Genomic DNA, 23,839 nt, shown 5'->3' on the forward strand with positions numbered 1-23,839 from the left:
TTGTAGAAGTATCTTGTAAAGAATGTTAGTTTTATTTTAAAGCAGATTATTTTTTAAGATATACTACAATATCGAACATTATTAAGAGAGTTGTCACTATTATTCAAAGAAACCCTTAAAAAAGATAATTACACAATACAACTTCCTTAAGAAATAGAAGAGGAAAAAAACAACGATTAACTCAATGAAACTAAGTCCAAGGGCAGTCAATCATATTGGCTGAATTAGAGCTTTTGAAATATCTTTTCTTTTAAGAGAAACATACCGATTTGACAATGCTACTCTCTTTTTAGGTTTTCTTCTTGTTTGGCGATGGATTAAGTTATACAATATGTCTTGTTGTTCCTTCTGGAATGGTAATTCACAATTTATATTTGCTTTCTATTTTTGTAAGGTATTTCCACAATACCTATGATTGGTAATGGTTTAAATAGTACTGTGGATAATATTTTAGATTAAATTAGGTAGTTTGATAAAATGGATAGCTAGTTGATATTATTGATATATCTTAGATTGTCTGCTAACTTGTTAAATATAGAACAAGTGCTAATTATTAGATAGGTTAGTTTAGGTCTCAAATAAACTTACTCATTTGTTGTATTAGATTAACTTATCCTCCTGCATGTCTAATTAATTTAAATTGATTTGTTGCAATTATTTGTCGAAATGTACATTCTACTGCTCGTTCTTTTCCTAGTTTGCATTTGTTAATTTTCATTGCTACTTTGCTTGTTGTGTTTAATTTTATTCTATGTTATTCATGTAGCATAAGTTTAGTTTGGATATATCATAATAGGCCCTCATGTATTGTTGATTAATCAATTTTTATTTAACGTATTATTATTTCTTAGACTTAGTTTTTTTCCACTTTGATGGCTTGATGCTGTAATTCTTTTGCTTAGATTACTTTAGCCCTATAGTGTGTTGTTTGATTTTGTTAATACAATAGTATATTAGATTTGGTTCTCCAACAATTTGTTCATGTTTGATGCTTGCCGCTTTAATTAATTAATTTATTTTTTGTTTTGCCTAGATTCTTTTAGCCTTGCAATGTGATATATTAAATGCCATTAGCTTCGGTCTGCTTGTAATTGTGTTATTATAGATCAACTTGTTGTAGTGGAACTGTGAACATTTTTCAGACTTACTAATCTATGTGCTAGCTAATTACTTAGTTTGCACTAGTTGTAGTTTGGTTAATTAGTTCTATTTATCTTAACAGTTCAACTCTACAAACTATGATTCCCTGCTTTGTGTGTGGAAATATGTATGTCACTGAATAAAATATTCATGTAAGATTTAGCTCGCCGGAGAATAGAATGGAACTAACTATGATTGTAAGACTCCCATCTATTTTATCATCACAATAGCACAAAAACACCTCACTCAAAACGACCATTTCTCTCCAGGTTCTCCATCTATAAATGTATCAATAATTTCCATAGAATATGAGTTTATGAATGCCGGGCAGCTAATCGCAGCCGCAGCTCACCGGTCACTCCAATCTTCCATATACTACATAAGATAATCATTTTGCTCGTGTTGGTACCCATCACCCTTCCAATCTCAAAGCATTTACCCTCTTCTCGCAAGGTATGTCGTTAATTATGTATACCTGTAGACATTGTTTTAGAAAATGAAAGTATGTTCCACAGTTTGATCACTTTCTTAGGTAGCCTTAGGCTTTACATATAGAGATTCATAGAAATAATATATTATACACCATTGGACTTGTTGTTTAATCAATGTTATGATTTGTGAACATAGTATTGTTATACACCATTGGACTTGTTGTTTAATCAATGTTATGATTGTGAACATAGTATTGTGTAACTTCTACGGTAATATAAGAGTCTAACTTCCAGGTTGATACGGATTTGAATGTTAACTTCTTACATTCCTCCAAACTTGGATGAAAACTCTAAGATGTTTACAAATAAAGAAAACTAATTGCATCAACTATGCCACGTAATGAATGATGTTTTGCTTTGTTCCCCATTCGTCCTCTTGAATACTGTAGTAAGATGGTTACAACCCTCATAATACCACTTTGGCATATTACATGCTCCTCTATTACTATCAAAATGGACCTATTTGGATCTAAACATCATGGCACACTACATGAACCTCTACAGGCTTAATTTGTATACAATTTCTTGTTCAAGATTTCTATAAATCGTGTTAAAGTTAAACTATACATGTATGGTGCTTCAACCATAGAGCATGCCATATATCATATAGATCTTTAATTCTTTTTGTTATTTTCTTGTGTTGCTTCATATCGAAGTTTTAAATGCTATAGAGTTATTTCAGATTGATTTGGATTGAATCAGTATGATGGACTTAAGGACATGCCAAATCTGAAAATTATCTGGTTAATTTAGGTGATGAATTATCAATATTATGTATTGAATGAACTCAAATGTTGTTTTGGTTAATTTAGGTGATGGATTACAAAGGTTATATTTTGGTTTTATATTTAAAAGATAGTTTAGATAAGAATTTGATAGAAATTTTTGTATTATAGTTTGTAGTTCTTTATATTATCTGTGTATTTTGGTTTCTTCAATGCGTTAAAGCAAATAGAAGATCTTCTCTTGAGCGATATATGTTTTGTATTTATTATGTGAAAATTAAAATCTTATGTAAGTGCACATTTCATTGCAGCTGCTTTGCCGTTCTTGAGTGTTTTTCCGGAGATTGGAGCAACAAGTTTATTTTTCAATTGCAACTGCTTTGTCATCCTTCAGTGACTCCTGGGAAATTGCAGAACAACGACCATGTGTGTTCATTATACTACATTAATACTTATGTTTTATTTCTTTATCTTTTGGATGTTCGATATTTTGGATTTTGGATGTGTTGGTACTCATTTGATAAGGTTGTTAGGGGCAAAATATTACATTTATGTTTTTGGCGTGTCGGTAACGTTGTTGGATCAGTGTCATTTTGTATATTATTTTTATAATTTTTGTATTTGATATAAAAAACAGGTATTATGCTATTTGTGATGAAATTAATTTTATAACAAAATCCTTATTTGACGCCAAAAAACCTATTGTAGCAACATTTTGTTATAGGCATTGATTGACACAAACGGTGTTTTAATACGGACATATGTCATCACAAACGGTGTTTTAATACGGTGTTTTAAACGGTGTTATATTACTTTTGTACCGCCTTTTTTGTTTAAGATATATTTTGTAACAAAAAATTTTCTGACAAGATTTTACTTTTGTTCCGCATTTTTTAATACGGACATATGTCATCACAAAAATATGATCAATTTTTTTGTTACGTATAAAAAACGTAACAAATACAACTAACAAATGTTTATTTACTGCGTTGACTACCACATATTTATTACAGATTTTGTTGCAAAAATGACCTTTTGTACCGCGACTTTTCGTAGCAGTTCAAATCCGTAACAAAGTCGACACAAAAGGCCTTATTGCACAAAAATTGGGCTTTGATTACGAATTTCAAACTGGTATCAATTTTTCGGTAGTGTCTATCGAATATATCTCTATCTCGTCGTAGAACTGAAAAGAACATAAGAAAACTAGTAAAGATAGGCGACAATAAATTTCATAGGGCGGCGGTTTCTATTTGAACCGGAAGCACCAAGTCGAACCGGACAGACAAATGTGAGATATAATGATTTTTACTTTCTCCTTCCTCCTCCTCTTCGGTGTCAACATGGTGCACCCATTTTGACTACAAACATATCTTGCAAATGGATTAAAAATAAAAAATAATAATAAAAATAAAAATAAAAACACATTAGGGTTAATGTACATAAACTAATTTAATATAGTAACTGCGACACACACTCTAGTAATGTCTCAATGTATTTATAGAGAGGGAATTAGGAGAGGAGGACTTAGGAGAGTGACTCTTCGATTATCCCGCTCTACTAATTTATTGATTATTTTAATTTTCAATAATTATTCAAAATACTATTTAATTATATATATATATACATTTTAAATTTATCTATAATTATTTATTGTTTTATAGCATATCTTATATTTTAACTTAATTTATATATTTATAAGAAAAATTATTAGTAGTAAAAATTAATATATTTTAATTTTATTAAATTCAATCGTCAATAAAAAAATGCAAAATTCCTAAAAATTCAAAATTTGCAAAACTAAACTTCATTAAATAATCAATAAATATTAATTCTTTATATTTAATTGCACAATATTCAATATATATACATATAAAAATTATTAGAATAACAACTAATAAAAAATATATATTAAATTAAATTAACAAAAAAAATAAGAAATAAGTAGTCCATCAAAATCTACAACCACATAAAATTAGGGGAAAATAATTTAAATTGTTAGAAGTAATCAAAGTTTGAAATATCCAATCAAATAAAATTAACTCATATTTATCTAGTAGCCAATCAAATATTAGAACGAAGAAAATTAAAGAAAAAAAATACAAAAAAGTTAGAAATCTTTGTTTAGCAACCAATCAAACACCCCAACCAATCAAAAAAGAAAAAATAAATCAAAATAACTAAAAATTCATGTTTTTTGAGAAGATGGGACACATATATGTATATATATAAGATATATGATAATTAATATTAACGTTGGATTTGATATGTATTTAATACTATTAATTTAATTTTTTATTTTAAAATTAATTTAAAGTATATGATACTTATTTTTTAAATATAAATAAAACTAACGAAAACGTCCAATCTTCAAGTATTCAAATGCCCGTGGGACCCATCACTCGAAGCCGAGTTTGTCAGTTTCAAAAATCCGTCACTTGCATTGATCAGATGATTTTTCATGGAGAATCAATTTAAGGATGATGTTTGGAGACCACTTAGCCATCACCTGACGCTTCTTCAATGGGACCCGCAAGAATCCCAATTGAAAGATCAAGAAAATCGCTAATCATGGAAGATTATCAAGGGAATCATCACTTGTGGAGATAATTACTAATTATGGAAGTATATAAGGGAATCATCACTTATGAAGAGAATCACAAATCATGGAAGTATATCAAGAGGATCATCACTTATGGAGAGAATCACTAATCATGGAAGATTATAAAGGGAATCATCAATTATTATGAACGCTTCTAAAAGTACCTTAATATATATTTCCTTTTATTATAAGTTTCCATATAGTATAATTTCGTATCTAAAACTTCCTTAATTATTTTTTTCCTTATAGTTAGACTTACCTTTTGGTTTATTTCCTTTATTATTTGTTGTATTTTATTTTCTTCAAGGACCTCTATATAAGGTCCATGCCTATCATTGTAATGCGAACCTTTTTTACATCTTGAATTGATTTTCATTTTTATAATTTTCTAGTGTTAGGGAGTGATTTTCTCGCATTTAGAATCTCAAATCGGGTCTTTGGAGTGATTCCATCAGTTCGTGGCTTCCAATCCTTTGCAGTGGGATTTAGCCTATTATTTGTGTTTTACTTATGGATTGATTTCAGATCCGAGAATTATTCTCGTTGTTGGTTATCATCTATACTAATTCACATTCTCTGCACTATCTTTTCTTCTTCTTTCTCTGTCTTTTATTCTTATCCTTAATGCATTTGTTCTATTGAACTTAGTGGGTAAGAAAATTATATATAGTCATTATTATACGCGGCTAGGCCGTGTCATCTGGTATCAGAGCTAGTTGATACAATCTCTTGATTGATATATGGTTCTTATTTGAAAAAAAAAACAAAAAAAAAGTAGAAAAAAAAGAGGAAAAAAAAAACGAAAAAAAAAACAGTTATTATCAAATATCAAGATATTTGTTATTTACTTCTAGCTTCGAATCATCTTTTCTTTTATAAAAAAAAAAAAAAAATCTATTTTGATTATTTGTCTTCTACCTTCATTATGAAGTTATATTTCTTTTGTTTTCACTACTATTTTAGATTTTTTAGCTATCGTCTTTGGGATAATTCCATCAATTTGATTTGAGTCCTTTTTGCGAGACGGAGAGGTACATAAGGTGTAGAGTGATACACGAGAGTTCTAATGAGGTTATTTTTCTTTTTCTTTTTTATTTTCTTTCTAATGGCAGGGGGTGAAGGATCCAATTCTCAACAAGTTGATGTACAAGGTCTTCTCAATACCATTCTACAAGAGTTCAAAACTCTTCACCATTCTGGATTGGAGTTGATGAATAATATGATAGATCAACTGGAAAAGAATAAAAAAAAGTTACAAGAGAATATCCGACCGTTACCTGAAGCTCAGAGGCGAAATGATGTTCAACCGCATTGGAGGCCAAGATGCAACATCCGGCCCCCACCACCACACAACATTGACAAACCCGATGATGAGGAGTTTCAAAGAAATTGGGAACGACCTAGGCATCATAATAACCATCACCGACGGGATGAAGATGAGGATACCAACTCGATCAAGTTCCAAGTGCCACCGTTCCAAGGAAAATCCGACCCTGAAGCATTTTTGCAATGGGAACGAAGGTTAGAACTAATCTTTGGTGTTCAACAATTAACTGACCAACAAAAACTCCGTGTGGACGTAATGGAGTTTTCAAATTATGCGCTTGCATGGCGGGACCAATTGAGCATCAACCGCCGCAGAAATAGGGAAGCTCCAGTGCGTACTTGGGCAGAACTTCATACACTCATGCGAAAGAGATTTGTTCCCCCTCATTACCATCGTGAAGTATTGCGGAGATTGCAGAGTATACAAAAAGGGTCGCGGTCAGTGGAGGAGTACTATAAGGAGGTTGAAACACTTCTTCTACAAGCCGATATCCATGAAGATCAGGAGCAAACGATGTCTAGATTCTCAAATGGGCTTCAAAGGGATATTGCTGATGTGGTAGAGATGTACCAATACGTGGACCTCGAGGAGATGGTACACTTGACCATAAAGGTGGAGAGGCAACTAAAATCAAAGCGGATGCAAGGTAATCCGTTTAAACTTTCTCCAATTGTAGGGTTGCCTAAAGTGCCGCTTCCACAACATATCAACAAAGGAAAAGAGATAGCGGGAGTTGATTCGACGTGCCCTAAGTCTCCAACATACGCCCCAAAGAACACCACCTGTAGCCGAGATGTGTTATGTTTCAAATGCCAAGGCCGAGGACATTTTTCGAATCAATGTCCAAACAAGCGTACTATGGTTCTTACGACCTCCAGTGAGTACGAGTCCGAATTAGAAATTGAAGAGGTCAATGAGGCAAATTCCTACAACCAGGAAGCTGTAGAATCCAGACCGGAGTCCAATTTGACGTTAGTCACTCTCCGAGCTGTTAGCACTCTTCCAAAGGAGGTTGAAGATACCGAATAACGTGAAAATTTATTCCATGGAAGGTGTAAGATCGCGACTAAGGTATGTAGTCTTATCATTGATGGTGGTAGTTGTGCTAATGTCATTAGAGACCTCAGTGAAGAGACTGAATTTGAGGATGAACTTGCACCCGAGGCCTTACAAACTACAGTGGCTTAATAACTGTGGGGAAATCAACGTCACCAAACAAGTGTTGGTGGAAATTGAGCTACAAGGTTACAAGGATGAGGTAAAATTCGATGTAGTTCCAATGCAAGCATGTCATATTTTGCTTGGGAGACCATGGCAATTTGACAAAGAAGTTGTACATGATGGCCGCCATAATCGATATACTTTCACACATGCCGGACGGACCATAGTTCTAAAGCCGTTGAGTCCTCGACAAGTAAATGAAGATAAAAAATACTTGTACAAGTAGTTTGCCGCTGAAGCAAGAGAGAAAATGAACCAAAAGAAAGACAACAAGATGGTGGGCTATGTCGCTGAATCAACTAAATGTGAGGAATCCAATTTGAAGTCCTCCTTAGAATCACCCGCAACAAAAGGTACTCCGTATACAAGTGCATCTACTCTTTCAAATAGCCTAACTACCCCACAACCTCTCAAATCTTTATCCTCACCAATAAATACATCTGCCCCGAGCCACTCTCAAATACTCTACCATTCTACTAAAAAATCAAACACGAGTGTAGTGATTCAGGGTGAAACCAGTTGGAATCTTAAACACGAGAGTAAGAGGTCTAATCTTTTTATGTGTAGGAAGGATGCTTTACGCTTAGAACATGGAGTTCATTGTTTGCTATTACTTTCTAAACCTACTTATTTTTCCATGAATGACTCTAACAAACTTTCATCTAGTTTTTCTAACTTATTGCAGGCATATGATGATGTTTTTCCTGATGAAGTACCCCATGGTTTACCACCCACTTGTGGAATTGAGCACCAAATTGATTGTCCCGGGAGCATCAATTTATAATCGGCCAGCCTATCGAGCCAACCCGGATGAGGAAAAAGAAATACAAAGGCAAGTCGAGGATCTACTGAGCAAAGGTTGGATTCGTGAAAGCCTAAGTCCTTGTGTTGTACCTGTCCTATTGGTGCCAAAAAAGATGGAGGTTGGCGCATGTGTGTGGATTTCCGAGCCGTCAACGCTATAACAATTAAGTATCGTCATCCCATTCGTAGGTTAGATGACATGCTTGATAATTTGTGTGGTTCTATAATATTTTAAAAAAATTGATTTAAAAAGTGGCTATCACCAAATTCGGATGAATCAAGGTGATGAATGAAAAACTGCCTTCAAGACTTCTTTTGGTATATGAGTGGTTAGTTATGCCATTTGGACTTACTAATGCCTAAGCACATTCATGCGATTGATGAATCATGTTTTAAGGAATTTTATAAATAATTTTGTGGTAGTATACTTTGATGACATACTTGTTTATAGTACTTCTATTGAAACACATGTTGTTTACAAGCAGTTTTAGATGTTTTACGGGCTGAGAAATTATATGTTAACTTGAAAAAATGCGACTTTTGTGTCGACAAGTGCAACTTTTTGGGTTTTATTGTAGGAAAAGATGGAGTATGTGTAGATCCTGCGAAGGTTGCAACCATCCAAGGTGGCCTACACCTACTAGTGTACGTGATGTCCGCAGTTTCCATGGCCTTGCAAGTTTCTACTGTCGATTTGTGCGGAACTTCAGCACTATTGCAGCACCCTTAACTGCAATTACCAAAAAAGAGGATAAGTTTGAGTGGGGAAGTGAACAACAAAATGCTTTTGATACTTTGAAATCGGAACTTACATGTGCACCCGTACTTGCTTTACCTGATTTCTCTAAACAGTTTGAACTTGATTGTGATGCCTCTGGTGTAGGTATTGGCGCCGTCCTCTCGCAAGAAAAGAAACCCGTTGCATTTTTTAGTGAAAAGCTACATGGCGCTGCGTTGAATTACTCAACCTACGATAAGGAATTGTACTCCTTAGTGCGGGCGCTGCAAATATGGCAACATTACTTACGTCCTCGTGAGTTTGTTGTGTATACTGATCATGAATTTCTCAAGCATATCAAATCCCAAAGTAAGTTGAGTACGGGACACATCCGATGGATCTCCTTCATTGACACATTCCCCTATGTTGTTAAATACAAAAAGGGTAAGGATAACATCGTTGCGGATGCATTGTCACGTAGGTATCATGTACATGAGGGGTATTTGCTGCGAGAAAATAAATTATGCATGCCTAAATGCTCTTTGAGAGAATTGATGATTTGGGAAAGTCATTCGGGGGGTTTGATGGGACACTTTGGTAGGAACAAGACACTTAACTTGCTGCAGGAACATTTTTTTTGGCCACGAATGAAAGCCGAAGTTGACGCTGCAATTCGTCGGTGTACAAGTGCCTCTCTTCGAAGTCTACTGTTCATCCACACGGTTTGTATACTTCGCTACCTATTCCTGAATCCCTTGGGTTGAAATTTCTATGGATTTTATATTAGGTTTGCCTAGGAGTAGGTCAGGTAATGATTCAATATTTGTTGTAGTTGATCGCTTTTAAAAAATGGCACATTTTATTCAATGCACAAAAATCACTGATGCTTCTCATGTTACTTCATTATTTTTCAAATAGGTTATTAGATTGCATGTTGTTCCAAGATCCATTGTTTATGATAGGGATTCTCGATTTTTAAGTTATTTTTGGAAAATACTTTTGGCTAAATTAAGTACAAAATTAATGTTTTCCACATCACACCACCCTCAAACTGATGGTCAAACAGAAATTGTTAATCGAACTGTGGGTAGCTTGTTACGTGCCTTAGTTAATGAGAATTTGAAGAGTTGGGAAGAATGTTTAGCTCATGCTGAATTTGTATATAACCGTACGATTCATAGCTCTACGAATTGTTCTCCATTTGAGGTTGTTTATGATTTTAACCCATTAACTCCTCTTGATCTTATGCCATTGCTACGCAATGAGCACGTTAGTTTTGATGGCAGAAAAGGGGCTGAATTTGTCCAACAACTTCATTCTCAAGTTCGGGATAATCTACGAAAGACAACTCACAATTACACAAAACAAGCTAACCGTGGGCGCAAGAAAGTTGTATTCGAGATAGGATATTGAGTTTGGCTACACTTAAGGAAGGAAAGATTTCCAGAATTACGAAAGTCAAAACTTACTCCCCGTGGCGATGGGCCTTTTCGAGTGTTGGAACGCATTAATGATAATGCCTACAAACTTGAACTCCCAGGTGAGTACCAAGTTCATGCTACTTTTAATGTTTCTGACTTGAGCCTTTTTTATGCAGCAGATGAATATCTTGTTCGGGAGAACAAGAAAGCTTTTTAAGAAGGAGAGAATGACGAGGACGTCCAATCTTCAAGTATTCAAATGCCCGTGGGACCCATCACTCGAAGCCGAGCTCGTCAGTTTCAAAAATCTGTCACTGCATTGATCAGACGATTTTTCATGGAGAATAAATTTAAGGATGATGCTTGGAGACCACTTAGCCCTCACCTGACGCTCCTTCAATGAGACCAGCAAGAATCCCAATTGAAATATCAAGAGAATCGTTAATCATGGAAGATTATCAAGGGAATCATCGCTTATGTAGAGAATCACTAATCATGGAAGTATATCAAGGGAATCATCACTTATGGAGAGAGTCACCAATGATTGAAGTATATCAAAGGAATAATCACTTATGGAGAGAATCGCTAATCATGGAAGATTATCAAGGGAATCATCACTTATTATGGATGCTTCTAGAAGTACCTTAATATATATTAGAGCCGTCAAAATGGGGTGAGCCCGTCGGGTTGGTCCGCGCCGCCTTACTTTTAAAGAGGGTTGGGTTATGATTTTTTAAGCCCGTTAAAATACGGGCCTAAATGGGTCAACCCGCATGGGGCGCGGGTTGAGGGTGGCTTGGCCCGCAGTGGGGCGGATTAGCCCGCGGGTCAAATAGATATAATAATTAGTACTCGCTCGTCTAACTAAATGTATTTTTTTACCATTTTGTATTGTCATATTAAAAAATTATAATAAAACTAATCAAATATTAATATAAAAATATATTTTAATTTTTTATAAATTACAAACATACCATTATAAATAAGTTAAGACGAATAAAATAAAATTTTTATTATCATTAGCTTAAATAAATTATTAATATTGTCTATACGTTTTTCTTCTCTAACTATGTTATTCATGACATTGTTATTTGTTTCAATTTTTCATCATTTGTTTTGTCCGTCTTCCATTTTATTATTTTATAATTTTACAAATTCATAAAATTAATTATGATTTATTTTTAAAATGAAGTATTTTTTATTATTAATTTTCTAAATACACCAATTAATAATATTTAGAATTGAGAATTTTTATATTTTTTATTTATTTTAAAATATTTATTATTTAAATTCTACATTAAAATTATTTTTAGCCATTTTTAAATATTAATTACGAAAATATTTATAATATTAATATTCTTTTAATATTTTTAAAAAGCCCGTGGGCTAGCCCGCTTAGCTCGCCACCCGCCGGTGGGTTGGGTTGGGCTGATGAAATTTTGATCCGTCCCGCCGCGGGTTGGCCCGCAAACAACCCGCTTAGTTGCGGGTTAGGTGAGTTGTGGGCCAATCCGCCCCACTAACCCGTTTTGACAGGTCTAATATATATTTCCTTTTATTATAAGTTTTCATATAGTATAATTTCATATCTAAAACTTCTTTAATTATTTTTTTCCTTATAGTTAGACTTACCTTTCGGTTTATTTCCTTTATTATTTGTTGTCTTTTATTTTCCTCAAGGACCTCTATATAAGGTCCATGCCTATCGTTGTAATGCGAACCTTTTTTACATCTTGAATTGATTTTCATTTTTATAATTTTCTAGTGTTAGGGAGTGATTTTCTTGCATTTAGAATCTCAAATCGGGTCTTTGGAGTGATTCCATCGGTTTGTGGCTTCCAATAGATTTAGCCTATTATTTGTGTTTTACCTATGGATTGATTTCAGGTCCGAGACTTATTCTCGTGGTTGGTTATCATCTATACTAATTCACATTTTTTACACTATATTTTCTTCTTCCTTCTCTGTCTTTTATTCTTATTCTTAATCCATTTGTTCTATTGAACTTAGTGGGTAAAAAAATTATACATGATCATATTCATACGCGGTTGGGCCGTGTCAAAAACTATACAAAATAAAAAATATATTTTTAAATATTTTAACATGGGTATATTACAACTAAAATAATTATAGAAATTAAAGAAATATAAATCAAACAAATTAAAAGAAAAAAAATATCATACTATATAAAGAAGATTTCGTTCTAAAGTTTTTTTACAATAAAAAAAATTAAATATATATATATGATTCACATTTCATTCTAACAAACGATTGAAAATATTATGTATGATTCATATTTTAAAATAACTAATCAAATCATATATCAAATTAAAAATAAAATAAAATAACTAAAAATTCAAGATTTTTTAAAGGTAAATCCCACGTTATTTTGAATAATTATGCATAATTTTTTTTAATATAAGATATGCTTTATATTAATAACAGTTTATTACTCATTAGGTCTAATTTTGAATTATATATAATATTAGATAAAATGAATAACAACAAATAAATAAACACAAATTTAATATTAATATTTTTTTATAATTTAAACTATTGTCACTAATTTTTCTTGTATATTAGAAAATAAATAAACAAAATAAAAGTACAATTACAAATTTTAGTATATATAATTTTATATAAGATAAGTTCAAAATAATTAAAATTAAAATATTAAAATATACAAAATAAATATTTTCAAAAATTTTAGTTTAACACATAATTATTTTTAATTATACATAATTTTTGTTCAAGATAAATATAAAATATTATATAAATAATAGTAATATACATAAAACAAAAAAATTTTTGCACAAATAAAAAAATATTTTTGTTCACAATCTTTTATAACTAATCAAATTATTATTTTTTCTAAAAAAAAACTATTGAAAATTTTTACTGGGGACCATTAATATTAATTAAAATAATAATTACATATAATGAGAAATATTAATGTCTAAAAATATGTAAATAATCAATTAATTACAAAAATAAAATTGTTAAAAATTTTAAATATTACAAAATTTATGAATATTTAAGTATATTAATAAAAAAAACGATTCTATCAAATAATCAATAAAAATAAATAATTATTAAAAAATAAATTTTAATATTTAAATTGCACCATATTTAATATATATACATATAAAAAATCGTTAGAAATTAATATTATACTTTTATTATTAAAAAATATATAAATTATATAACATAAAATTAAAAAAAAAAAAAAAACATATTGGCCTACATTCATGTAATATACCAATCAAATTCAACAACCAATAGAAATTAAAGAAAAAAAAACTTAAAATTGTTCAAAATTCTTAACCCACAAATATTTCATCCAATTAATTTTTTTAAAAAATAAATTCAAAACTCCTAGAAATTCTTGTTTTATATTGTGGTGGGGCCACAATGAGCTCAAATATAATATATATATATATATATCTAAGATAAGATTATTAAGGATGTGTTTTTTTTTTTTTATAAATTTGAGAAAAATTTGGTTTGAGTTAGGTATTAAAATAATGTATGATAAAATATTTTGTTAAAAAAATATAATTTATTTTAAGAGATGCAGAGTCTAACTAATAAAAACTAGAGGTTTGCAGGTAAAAGAAACAAATTCTAAGTAATTAAAAAATATATTAATAAAAATAATTGTTATATAATAAAAATAATTATAAATTAAAATAATTAAAAAGTTTAATTAAGATTAAAAAATTAAAAAATATAAATTTAAAATATATAATTATATTTTAAAAAAATAACAAATAATATAGACGGACTAAAATAGAAAAAACATATTTCATGTGAGATTAGGAAGTATTTTTTTTTATTAAAGTTATAATTTTAAATAAAAATTTATTTTAATATAGCATCTTTAATATAAAAATATATATAAATAAATAATAATACTTTTATTTTAATATACTTAAAAAAAATTACGAATAAAATAATTTATATATAAAAATAATAAGTTAATAACTGTAAATTTATAATACTAAAATTTTAAGTCGCAGAGGAAAATAATTAATAAAAACTATAATAAAAAATATATTAATATATGTGAAATAAATATTTAATTATTAAAGGGAAAATAAAAAATAAGTAAAAATGCTATAAAAAAATAAGTTCTTTAAATTCAAAAAATTATTCCAAAATATTAATTTATCAAATATTTAAATTAGCTATTGGACCAAACAAACAATTAAATTTTTTTTCAAAAAATTAAAAATTGTTTGAAAAACTATTTCCAAATACTTATATGCATTGAATATTATTTTTAATAACAATTAAATATTACTTAAATTTTATATAATTGGTACATATAATACTCCTTCCGTCCAAGAGGAATAGTCTTATTGGACTTCAACACAAATTTTAGGAATATAGATATTATATTGATAATTGGTTAAAAGTACGAGTAAAATTTTTGTTGTCATTAGGAATGTAGTGATGTAAAAGATAGTGAAATTTGTGTAAATACAATGAAAAGATAATGAAAGTTTTATTGTAATATATTAATTTATAAAAATAAAACTATTGTTTTATGACGTGCGAAAATAAACAAGTATGATTATTATTTTAAAACATAATGTATAAAATTTAGATTCTTTTAATATAGATCTATATATATACATATTTGATTTTTACCATTTTTAATTATAACAATATTTTATTAAATTCTTTCACAAATTTTAATTATTACAAAATTTCATTAAAGTTGATTTGAAATTATGAAATTTTATTATACAGATGGCCAAAAGAATATGTAATTAATAATAATAAAAATTAGTAGTAATATTCTAATAAAATTTAGCTTTATAATAAAGTGCAAATCAATTAATTTATTTATTCAATCAAATTTTTATATATGAATATGACGCGAGCTTTTAGCAAAATCACTCGATTGAAACAACCTTAAACCCCAAAATGATTATTAACAATATTGAAAAGAAACACCAGAGACTTTGTGAATTGTTCAATACTTAAACTCATTTTTTCAATTACATTTTTTAATGTATTAGTTTATTTATACTATTTTTATATTTAAATTTTATATATTTATTATTTTGAATAACAGTAATATTTTAATAATTATAAATATTTTTTAGATATATATTAATACAATATTTTATATATATATATATATAATAATTAATCACTCGGTCGTGCTCCCCACTAGCTATAACATACTGTATATACGTTTCATAACTATATTTTATTACTATAATTATACACGTATACATATCTTATATAATAATAATATAATATTATTTGGTGAGTATATAAATATGTATTATACGTCTTTATATATTATGCAATAATATTAATATATGTATATAAGAGGAGAGAGAGAGATTTTGAGAGAATCAAAATGGATGATTTTTATTCATATAAACTATACGTGTGTATATATATATATATATAACAGAAGGAATGATTGTGAGGTTAGAAAGTAACTAATAAGGTAGCCACACACATTCTACGCCACACACATTCTACGTCATTACATTGTGTATAGTTTGTATATAACATTTCTCTTTGGATGTCTTTATACAAAGAATATGCTTCGTTAAAACCTTATTATAAAAAAACCCTGTGGGAAAAAATCATAGTAAAGAAAAAACAGTACATCATCATTTTTGTATTAATGCGCTTCCCCTGTTTTGGACTTTATTTGATATCTTTCAGCCGACGCATTCCAATTCCTTGAACCAATTTGTTGAATGTTGCAGTCGGTAGTGCCTTCGTAAATAAATCTACAAAATTTTCAAACGATAGAATTTGTTGCACATTAATTTCACCATTTTTTTTAAGATCGTGAGTAAAAAAGAACTTCGGAGATATGTGATTTGTCCGATCGCCTTTAATATATCATCCTTTTAACTGAGCTATACAAGCCGCATTATCTTCGAATAATATTGTAGGAGGTAATACATCATCAGAAATCAAGCCACAATTTTTCTGAATATGGTGAGTCATAGACCTCAGCCAAACATATTCACGACTGGCTTCGTGAATTGTTAAAATCTCAGCATGGTTTGAAAAAGTAGATTTTATCGTCTGTTTAGAAGATCTCCAAGAGATTGCGGTTCTGCCACAAGTAAATAAATAGCCTGATGACTCCAAATATAAACATATTTTTCGCTTGACAGAACTACGTATTACTTGAATTTCTGTATAAAAACTATCACAATAATTGGTTAATGGCATACTTTATTGATTTATATCGCTTGACATGATCCGGAGGTGGTTTGTTGAGATTATTAACAATTTTTGCCCATTAAAGCGGGGTTTTGGACCCAGAAAAGCTAAGGCAGACGCCACAAGCGACAGTCATCTCCGCTCGCAAGCGGCGATTCCATCGCCCAGAAAAACTAAAGCAAGAGAGGCAAGCGGTAGCTTCCACCGCTCACAAACGGCAGGCTCTACCGCTCCCAAGCGACACCCCAAACACCCACCACTGCAAAGTGACGGCAGCTCAACTCAAATATTGCCCAAGTGTTCTAACTGCAGCGGTATAGCCATTCCACTACCAGTTAGTACAAGCAAGCCCGCTTAACTGCGTTGATGCCCTCTAGTCATCCGGCAAGTGAGGAAGATATGCGCTTTTACAAGTCCACGCAAGCGAAGCGAGCACCCTGGGAATTATGGCCAGCAACTGCTTCAACTAAATAACCGTCATCAACTGCCTAATTGCCTAGCGGTGGAAACCACTTTGCAACTGCTTGTAACCGCTACTTCTACCTGCTATAAATAGGGCCAGATATCTGTATGTAAAAATACTTCCACTGGAGTATACTAGCAATTACTTTTTGTGCATTCTAGTTGTCTTCATGTTTCCAGAGAGCTCTAACCCTGTAAGGGAGTTCTCCACAGGAATGGCCAAGGGAGTGGGGATTCTTCTTCTCCTGCTTGGCCAATACTTTACTGCTTACTTAGTGTAGTTTATCGTTTTCATTACAGTTTTGTAGAATTAGAATTTTCAGCTTTACTAGTAAGTAATGAAATATCATTCAATTCTTCATCTCCACTTCTTTCACACTTTTTCACACTTATATAAATCCTGATTGTAAAAAGTTTCACCTCATTGTTTAGAGCACAGAAAAATTGATTATCTAAGCCTTGTCCTTTGTGACAAACATTTTCAAGGTAGTTCAATGTAGTTAAGTACGTGGGAGCCTTGTCGACCTGCTTAACTACTGGTTTGAATTCAATTTTCATTAAAAAGAGGTAACAGAAGGGTAAAGCCACTAATGAGGCAGAATTTTGGATAATTAATGGGGCATAGGCGGTGGTCTATTAGGTCGCATAAATTCCTAGTGACTGTAGGGTTTCTTTTTTATAATGTTCTAATTCTGGGTGTCATTGAAGTCTTTTTGTAAATCCCTTAAGGTCAAATACCAGTTATAAGAATTCTCTATAATTTGGTTTATATATTTACATCATCTCCTCCTCCCGCTTAAACACCAGCACCGCTCGCTCATCTCATCCAGGAAAACCTAGCCATTAAGTAACGCACATCTCAGACACAACACCTCTCATTCACTCTCTACCGCTTAATCTATACATTGTGCCATTCGCTCATGTCCCGTTCGCTCGCCCATCCTGGCACTCCACCGCTCACCTCCGCTCCGCTCACCTCCGCTCTGCTCGCCTGCGCTCACTTTACCGCTTTTATTTACAACTGTTCATAGAATAAGAATTTTGATCCGCTGTAAAGCGGGTCCCTTTACTGCATTTTCCGCCGCTCTAATAGAATCTGTACTTGATTTAAAATTCGTGACTTAAAATCTCTGTGTTCGATATGGAAACTTACCAATTAAATAGTACAAATAATTATGATAACTACTCAGGGTTTACAACTACAAATTTTTACTATATCTGATCACTTCTTATAATCCACTACATCTCAACCAGCAAGTGAAAATTCCCTGTGAATATCCATAATATACATCTTCATCTTTAAATAAAAAAAAAATTTAGTTATCATAATTTGGCGCCGTTTCCGAGGATTTTAAACTCATGAAAATTATTCTTGTTACAATCCTTTGAAGTGCCATAATTTACCTTTAATTTTTGTAATTTTGTTTTTTTTTTTCACTAACTCTGGTTCTAACTTTTTAATTTGGTGTGGCTATCTTTATGTAGGGGTCCAAAGCGTTTTCAGTATTCCACGAGTCCCACTCTTTCCACTCGCTCACAGAGAAGTCTGTTCAGAGAGTTAACCAGAGAAAGAATCATGGCAAACCAAGGAAATGCTACCGCTCCCTCTACTGTCATCCCAGCTTTCCAGATTGCCGCTAGGACTTCCTCGAATTCGGCCACATCAACATCGTCGCAGGAGGTGCCGCTCCATATCATTACTGTAGTCCCGACTACTGTTCCCCACACGCTGACACCAACCGATGAACAACTCATGAGAGCGCTCGGCAGCATTCAATAGGAAATGGCTGGACTACAAGCGCATCTCGCTCAGGTGGAGAAAACTCAAGCTGCGCAAGGAGCATTCATCGCTTCCCAAGCGGCTCAAGCTGCCAACGCCGCTGCGACACCCGCCGTCATCACTCCCCCACCTACTGTTGAGCCTAACCAGAGGCCTGAGCGACAAAGGGCTGTTGATCGCCCGCTTGCTGAAGTCCCCATGGACGTTCACTATCAGTCCCTCATGGATAGTACACTTATTACAAGTTTTGCGCCCAGAGGCTCTGGCCATTATGAGGTGAAGCCAGCACTTGTTAGCCTGGAGAGCCAGAGTCAATTCCATGGGCTGCTCAACGAGAGCCCATACTAGCATCTTCAGAACTTCAACAGGATTGTTGCCGCCTCCAAACACATGGCATCACGGAGGATGCTGCAGAGTTAATATTGTTTCCTTTTTCTTTAACAGGAGAAACCAGGAAATGGTTCGATAGCCTCTATCCCATTCCTGCCACTTTCAAGGAAGCAGTGCAGGCCTTTGTGAGTAAATATCATCTTGTGTCAAAAACCATTCTTCAAAGGAATAAAATACTGAGTTTCAAGATGGGGAGTAAAGAGATCCTTCCTAAATCCTGGAGCCGCTACAAACAATTGCTCCGCAACTGCCCGCATCATGAGATTTCGGACTTCATGGAGCTGTAGATTTTCTACTCAGGAATCAACCCTAGACTGAGGATGTCCTTAGATGCAACGGTAGGAAGCTCGCTGATGGGGCGCTGTGCTTCAGAAGCGAGGGCTTTAATCGAAAGAATGAAGGCCAATCAAACTAGTTGGCTAGAGACCAACAGGCAGGAGCCATCAAGGGGTCTATACCAGATCCCTACTTCAGTGTCACACGATGCACGGATTGACAGTTTGTCTTTCCAAGTTAAAGAGCTGTCTAAGCTCGTGAAGCATGACCTGCGTAGTAAAGGAAAGTAGGTAATAAATGAGGCCACGGTCACTGAGGAGTGCGCCTATACAGACCAAGAAAGCCTGCAGGTTGCTGAGTGCTCATCTGAGCAGACTCAGAACCCAACGGAGGTCTTTTATATGGCTGGCAGAAATGCCCCTCAATTCCAGCAGTACCAAAAAGGGCATGAACAAGCCCCCGTTGGACCGCGTCCTCAGCAACAATTCCAACAGCCGCAACACTTCGCTGCGCAACAATATCATCAAGGGGGATTCTATCTACATCAACAACAGTACTTTCAAACCCCCAACTTTTGCAGCAAGCACTTGTTTTTGCCCAACCTCCCACAGCGGCTCAAGTGCCGCTGAGTCTAGAGGAGCTCTGGAGGAACACCGAGCGCGCAAATCAGGAGTTCCAACAAAATACGTCCGCCTCGATCAAAATGCTGTAAATCCAAGTTGGACAGATAGCTGAAGCTATGAAGCTGAAGGAGAAAGGAACGCTGCCTGGGACAGTCGAGACTGTCCCGAACCAAGCAAAGGTCATAGAAACAAGGGGTGGAAAGCGGATGCAATCGCCACCACAACCAGATAGAGGTACTAATCCTTCTTCTACCTCTATCGTTGCTAACTTGCCTGTACAGGATGGAGTGATACAGATTCCAACTGAGGAAGAAGGTCCATCCAAGCCACAAGCGATACCAGCCGCTCGGGTGCCTGAACCGAAGGAAAAGGGTCCCGCTCAGCCTTTGGCTAGGGCTCCATTTCCCACCAGACTTGGGAAGAAGGACAATTCCAAGGAATATGATAAGTTTGTGCATACTTTCCGTAGTCTTAAAGTTACTATACCATTTGCTGATGCTTTGTCACATATGCCACATTACGCTAAGTTCATAAAAGACATCATCAATCTAAAGCAGGCATTCCCTGACGAAGCGGCAGCGGTGCAGCTGGAAAGTGTGTGCAGTGCCGTATTTAAGGAGGACCTCCCAAAGAAATTAAGCGATCCTGGGAGTTTTATCATTATTTTTTCTATAGGCAATTTAGAGCCGATTAGGGCATTATGTGATCTAGGAGCAAACATCAATCTTATGCCATTTTTGCTTTTCTCTAAATTAGGGCTTTATGAATTAGAAGCATGTAGAACTGTAATTCAACTTGCTGATAAATCAATAAGACTTCCAAAAGGAATTATTCATGATGTACTAGGTCAAGAGAACAAATTTATTTTCTCTGTAGATTTTATAATAATGGAAATGAGCGAAGATCGCTAAATTCCAATCATACTGGGGAGACCTTTCCTAGCCACCGCTCAAGCAACTATAAACGTCGCCCAAGGCAAAATAACATTGAGCTTAGGTGGAGATAAAGTCACATTTTCCATGAACAAAGCACTGCGCCAACCTCAAGAAGAAAATTGTGATTTTATCGATGAGTTAAATGAATTATCAACTTTTGAGAACTGTATGACAATTGAAACTCTGGAAGGAACTTCAGATGATGGATCGCTTGAGCTGGAAGCTGTTGTGGACTCTAGTGGGGCAGTGAAAGATTAGCTCCCACTGAGTCTATTGAGGAACCTAAGAGAGAACCAGCGAGCGATGCCCGTATCAAGGACGAGTTGAAGAAGTTACCTGAGCACCTCAAATATATATACCTTGGCCCGGAGGAGACTTACCCGCTGATAATCTCCGCCTCACTACTGCAGGACCAAGAAGCTCAGCTCGTCTCGCTTCTCAAAAGAAGAAAAATGGCATTTGCATGGAAGATTACCAGCGGAGTGTATGCACCATATTAGGCTGGATGCTGATGCAAAGCCATGCAGACAGCCTCACGACAGTTAAATGAGAATATGCAAGAGGTATTAAAGGAGGTAATCCAATTATTCGATGCAAGAATCATTTACCCTATCAGTGACAGCCAGTGGGTCAGCCCAACCCAGGTGGTTCCTAAGAAATGAGGCTTTGTGGAGCAGACAAGCGACGAGGGGGAGGTTTTTATGATAAGACCTGTCACTGGATGGAGAGTATGCATCGATTACAGAAGGTTGAATGCTGCAACAAAGAAGGATCATTTCCCGCTTCCACTCCTTGATCAATGCCTGGAGAAGCTCGCAGGACACGAATACTACTGTTTCCTCGATGGCTACTCAGGCTACCATCAGATTCCCATCAAGCCGGAGGACTGTGAGAAGACCACATTTACATGTCTATATGGTACGTTTGCTTATAGGAGGATGCCGTTTGGGCTTTGCAATGCTCCGGCCACCTTCCAGCAATGCATGTACCATATATTTAGTGATCTCCTGGACTCATGCATAGAAGTGTTTATGAATGACTTCTCGGTTTATGGCAAGACATTTTCCAGATGCTTGAATAACCTGAAAAAATACTTCTACGCTACATTGAGACTGATCTCGTGCTGAACTGGGAGAAGTGTCATTTAATGGTGAATGAAGAGATTGTCTTAGGTCATAAGATCTCAGCTACCGAGATAGAGGTAGACCAATAAAAAATTAGTGTGATTGAAAAGATGCCAGCGCCCTCGAATGAGAAGGGAGTACGAAGTTTCCTTGGACATGCGGGGTTTTACTGTCGCTTTATCAAGGGCTTCAGTCAAATTACGCAACCGCTCACTGCACTGTTGTGCAAGGATTCTCACTTTGATTGGTCAAGAGAGTGTGAGGAGGCTTTCCTCATTCTAAAGGAAAAGCTAACCACCGCTTCTATTATTTCTGCACTAGTGTGGAGCGAGCCATTCGAGTTGATGACGGATGGAAGTAACTATGCCGTCGGCGCTGTATTAGGACAAAGAGTGGAATCCAAACTGAATGTTATTTACTAGGCAATTAAATCATTGGATTCTACTAAGAAGAATTACACTATAACCGAGAAGGAGCTGCTAGCTATTGTCTTCGCTTTCGAGAAATTCAGGCAATATCTCATCGGAAGCAAGACCATTGTTCATACAGATCATGCAGCAGCGATCAGATATTTGATGGAGAAGAATAAGACAAAGGCCCGCTTGATCAGATGGGTGCTGTTGCTCCAAGAATTTGATATAGAGATCAAGGATAAAAAGGGAAAGGAAAATCATGTGGCAGATCACCTTAGCAGATTAAGGCAGGCAGAGGACATATCTCCTGAAATTAATGAATTATTCTCAGATGAGAAGTTGTTCCCGGTTCAAGCAAATGAGTCATGGTTTGCTGACCTGGCAAACTTCCTGACCACGGGGCAGTTTCATGCGCATACAGTACAAAGGGAAAAGAAGAAATTGCTCAGTTTGGCAAATGACTATTTTTGGGATGAACCCTATTTATTTAACATCGGCTCAAATGGGATAATCCACGCTGTGTAGCGGAATCTGAGATCCCGCTCATCTTGAACGAATGTCATGGGTCCCATATAGGAAGGCATTTCGCTGGCCTAAGCACGCGACCAAAGTTTTGCAGTCAGGCTTCTTTTGGCCTACCCTACAAAAAGATGCTAATGCCTTTGCCAAATCCTGCGACAAGTGTCAAAGGTTGGGCTCTATCTCAAAGCGGGATGAGATGCCCCAAATTGGAGTCTTGTTTGTCGATATTTTCGATGTATGGGGGATAGATTTTATGGGCCCCTTTCCAAACTCAAATGGAAAATTATACATTCTGGTGGCAATGGATTACTTAAGCAAGTGGGTCGAAGCGCAAGCGCTCCCAACTAATGATGCTCGATCCGTGATCCGTTTCCTAAAATATACCATATTCCCAAGGTTCGGGGTCCCAAGAACTATAATAAGTGATGAAGGCACCTATTTTGTGAACAAGGTGCTGTAAACTTGCCTTCAACAATATGGTGTTCGTCAACATCTTACTACCCCCTATCACCCACAAGCAAGCGGTCAGGTGGAAGTTTCAAATACAATGATCAAACACATCCTTCAGACCACAGTAAATAAAAGTCGTAAGAATTGGACAGAAAAATTGGATGATGCGTTGTGGACATATAGAACAGCCTTCAAAACTCCAATAAGA

At 34.2% G+C, this 23,839-nt stretch overlaps 1 protein-coding gene across 1 annotated transcript; it reads left to right on the forward strand.

Annotated features, from left to right (window-relative positions):
• The first annotated feature begins 20,303 nt into the window (after positions 1–20,303).
• On the forward strand, positions 20,304–21,380 carry LOC127257625 (uncharacterized). Its single transcript, XM_051284061.1, has 2 exons — positions 20,304–21,033; positions 21,130–21,380. Exons 1-2 carry the CDS (start codon positions 20,304–20,306, stop codon positions 21,378–21,380), a joined length of 981 nt encoding a protein of 326 aa, XP_051140018.1.
• The last annotated feature ends 2,459 nt before the right edge of the window (positions 21,381–23,839 follow it).

Source organism: Andrographis paniculata, unplaced genomic scaffold, assembly GCF_009805555.1.
Source record: "Andrographis paniculata isolate CXL003 unplaced genomic scaffold, ASM980555v1 Contig58END, whole genome shotgun sequence".
In the NCBI taxonomy this organism is placed as follows: Eukaryota; Viridiplantae; Streptophyta; class Magnoliopsida; order Lamiales; family Acanthaceae; genus Andrographis; species Andrographis paniculata.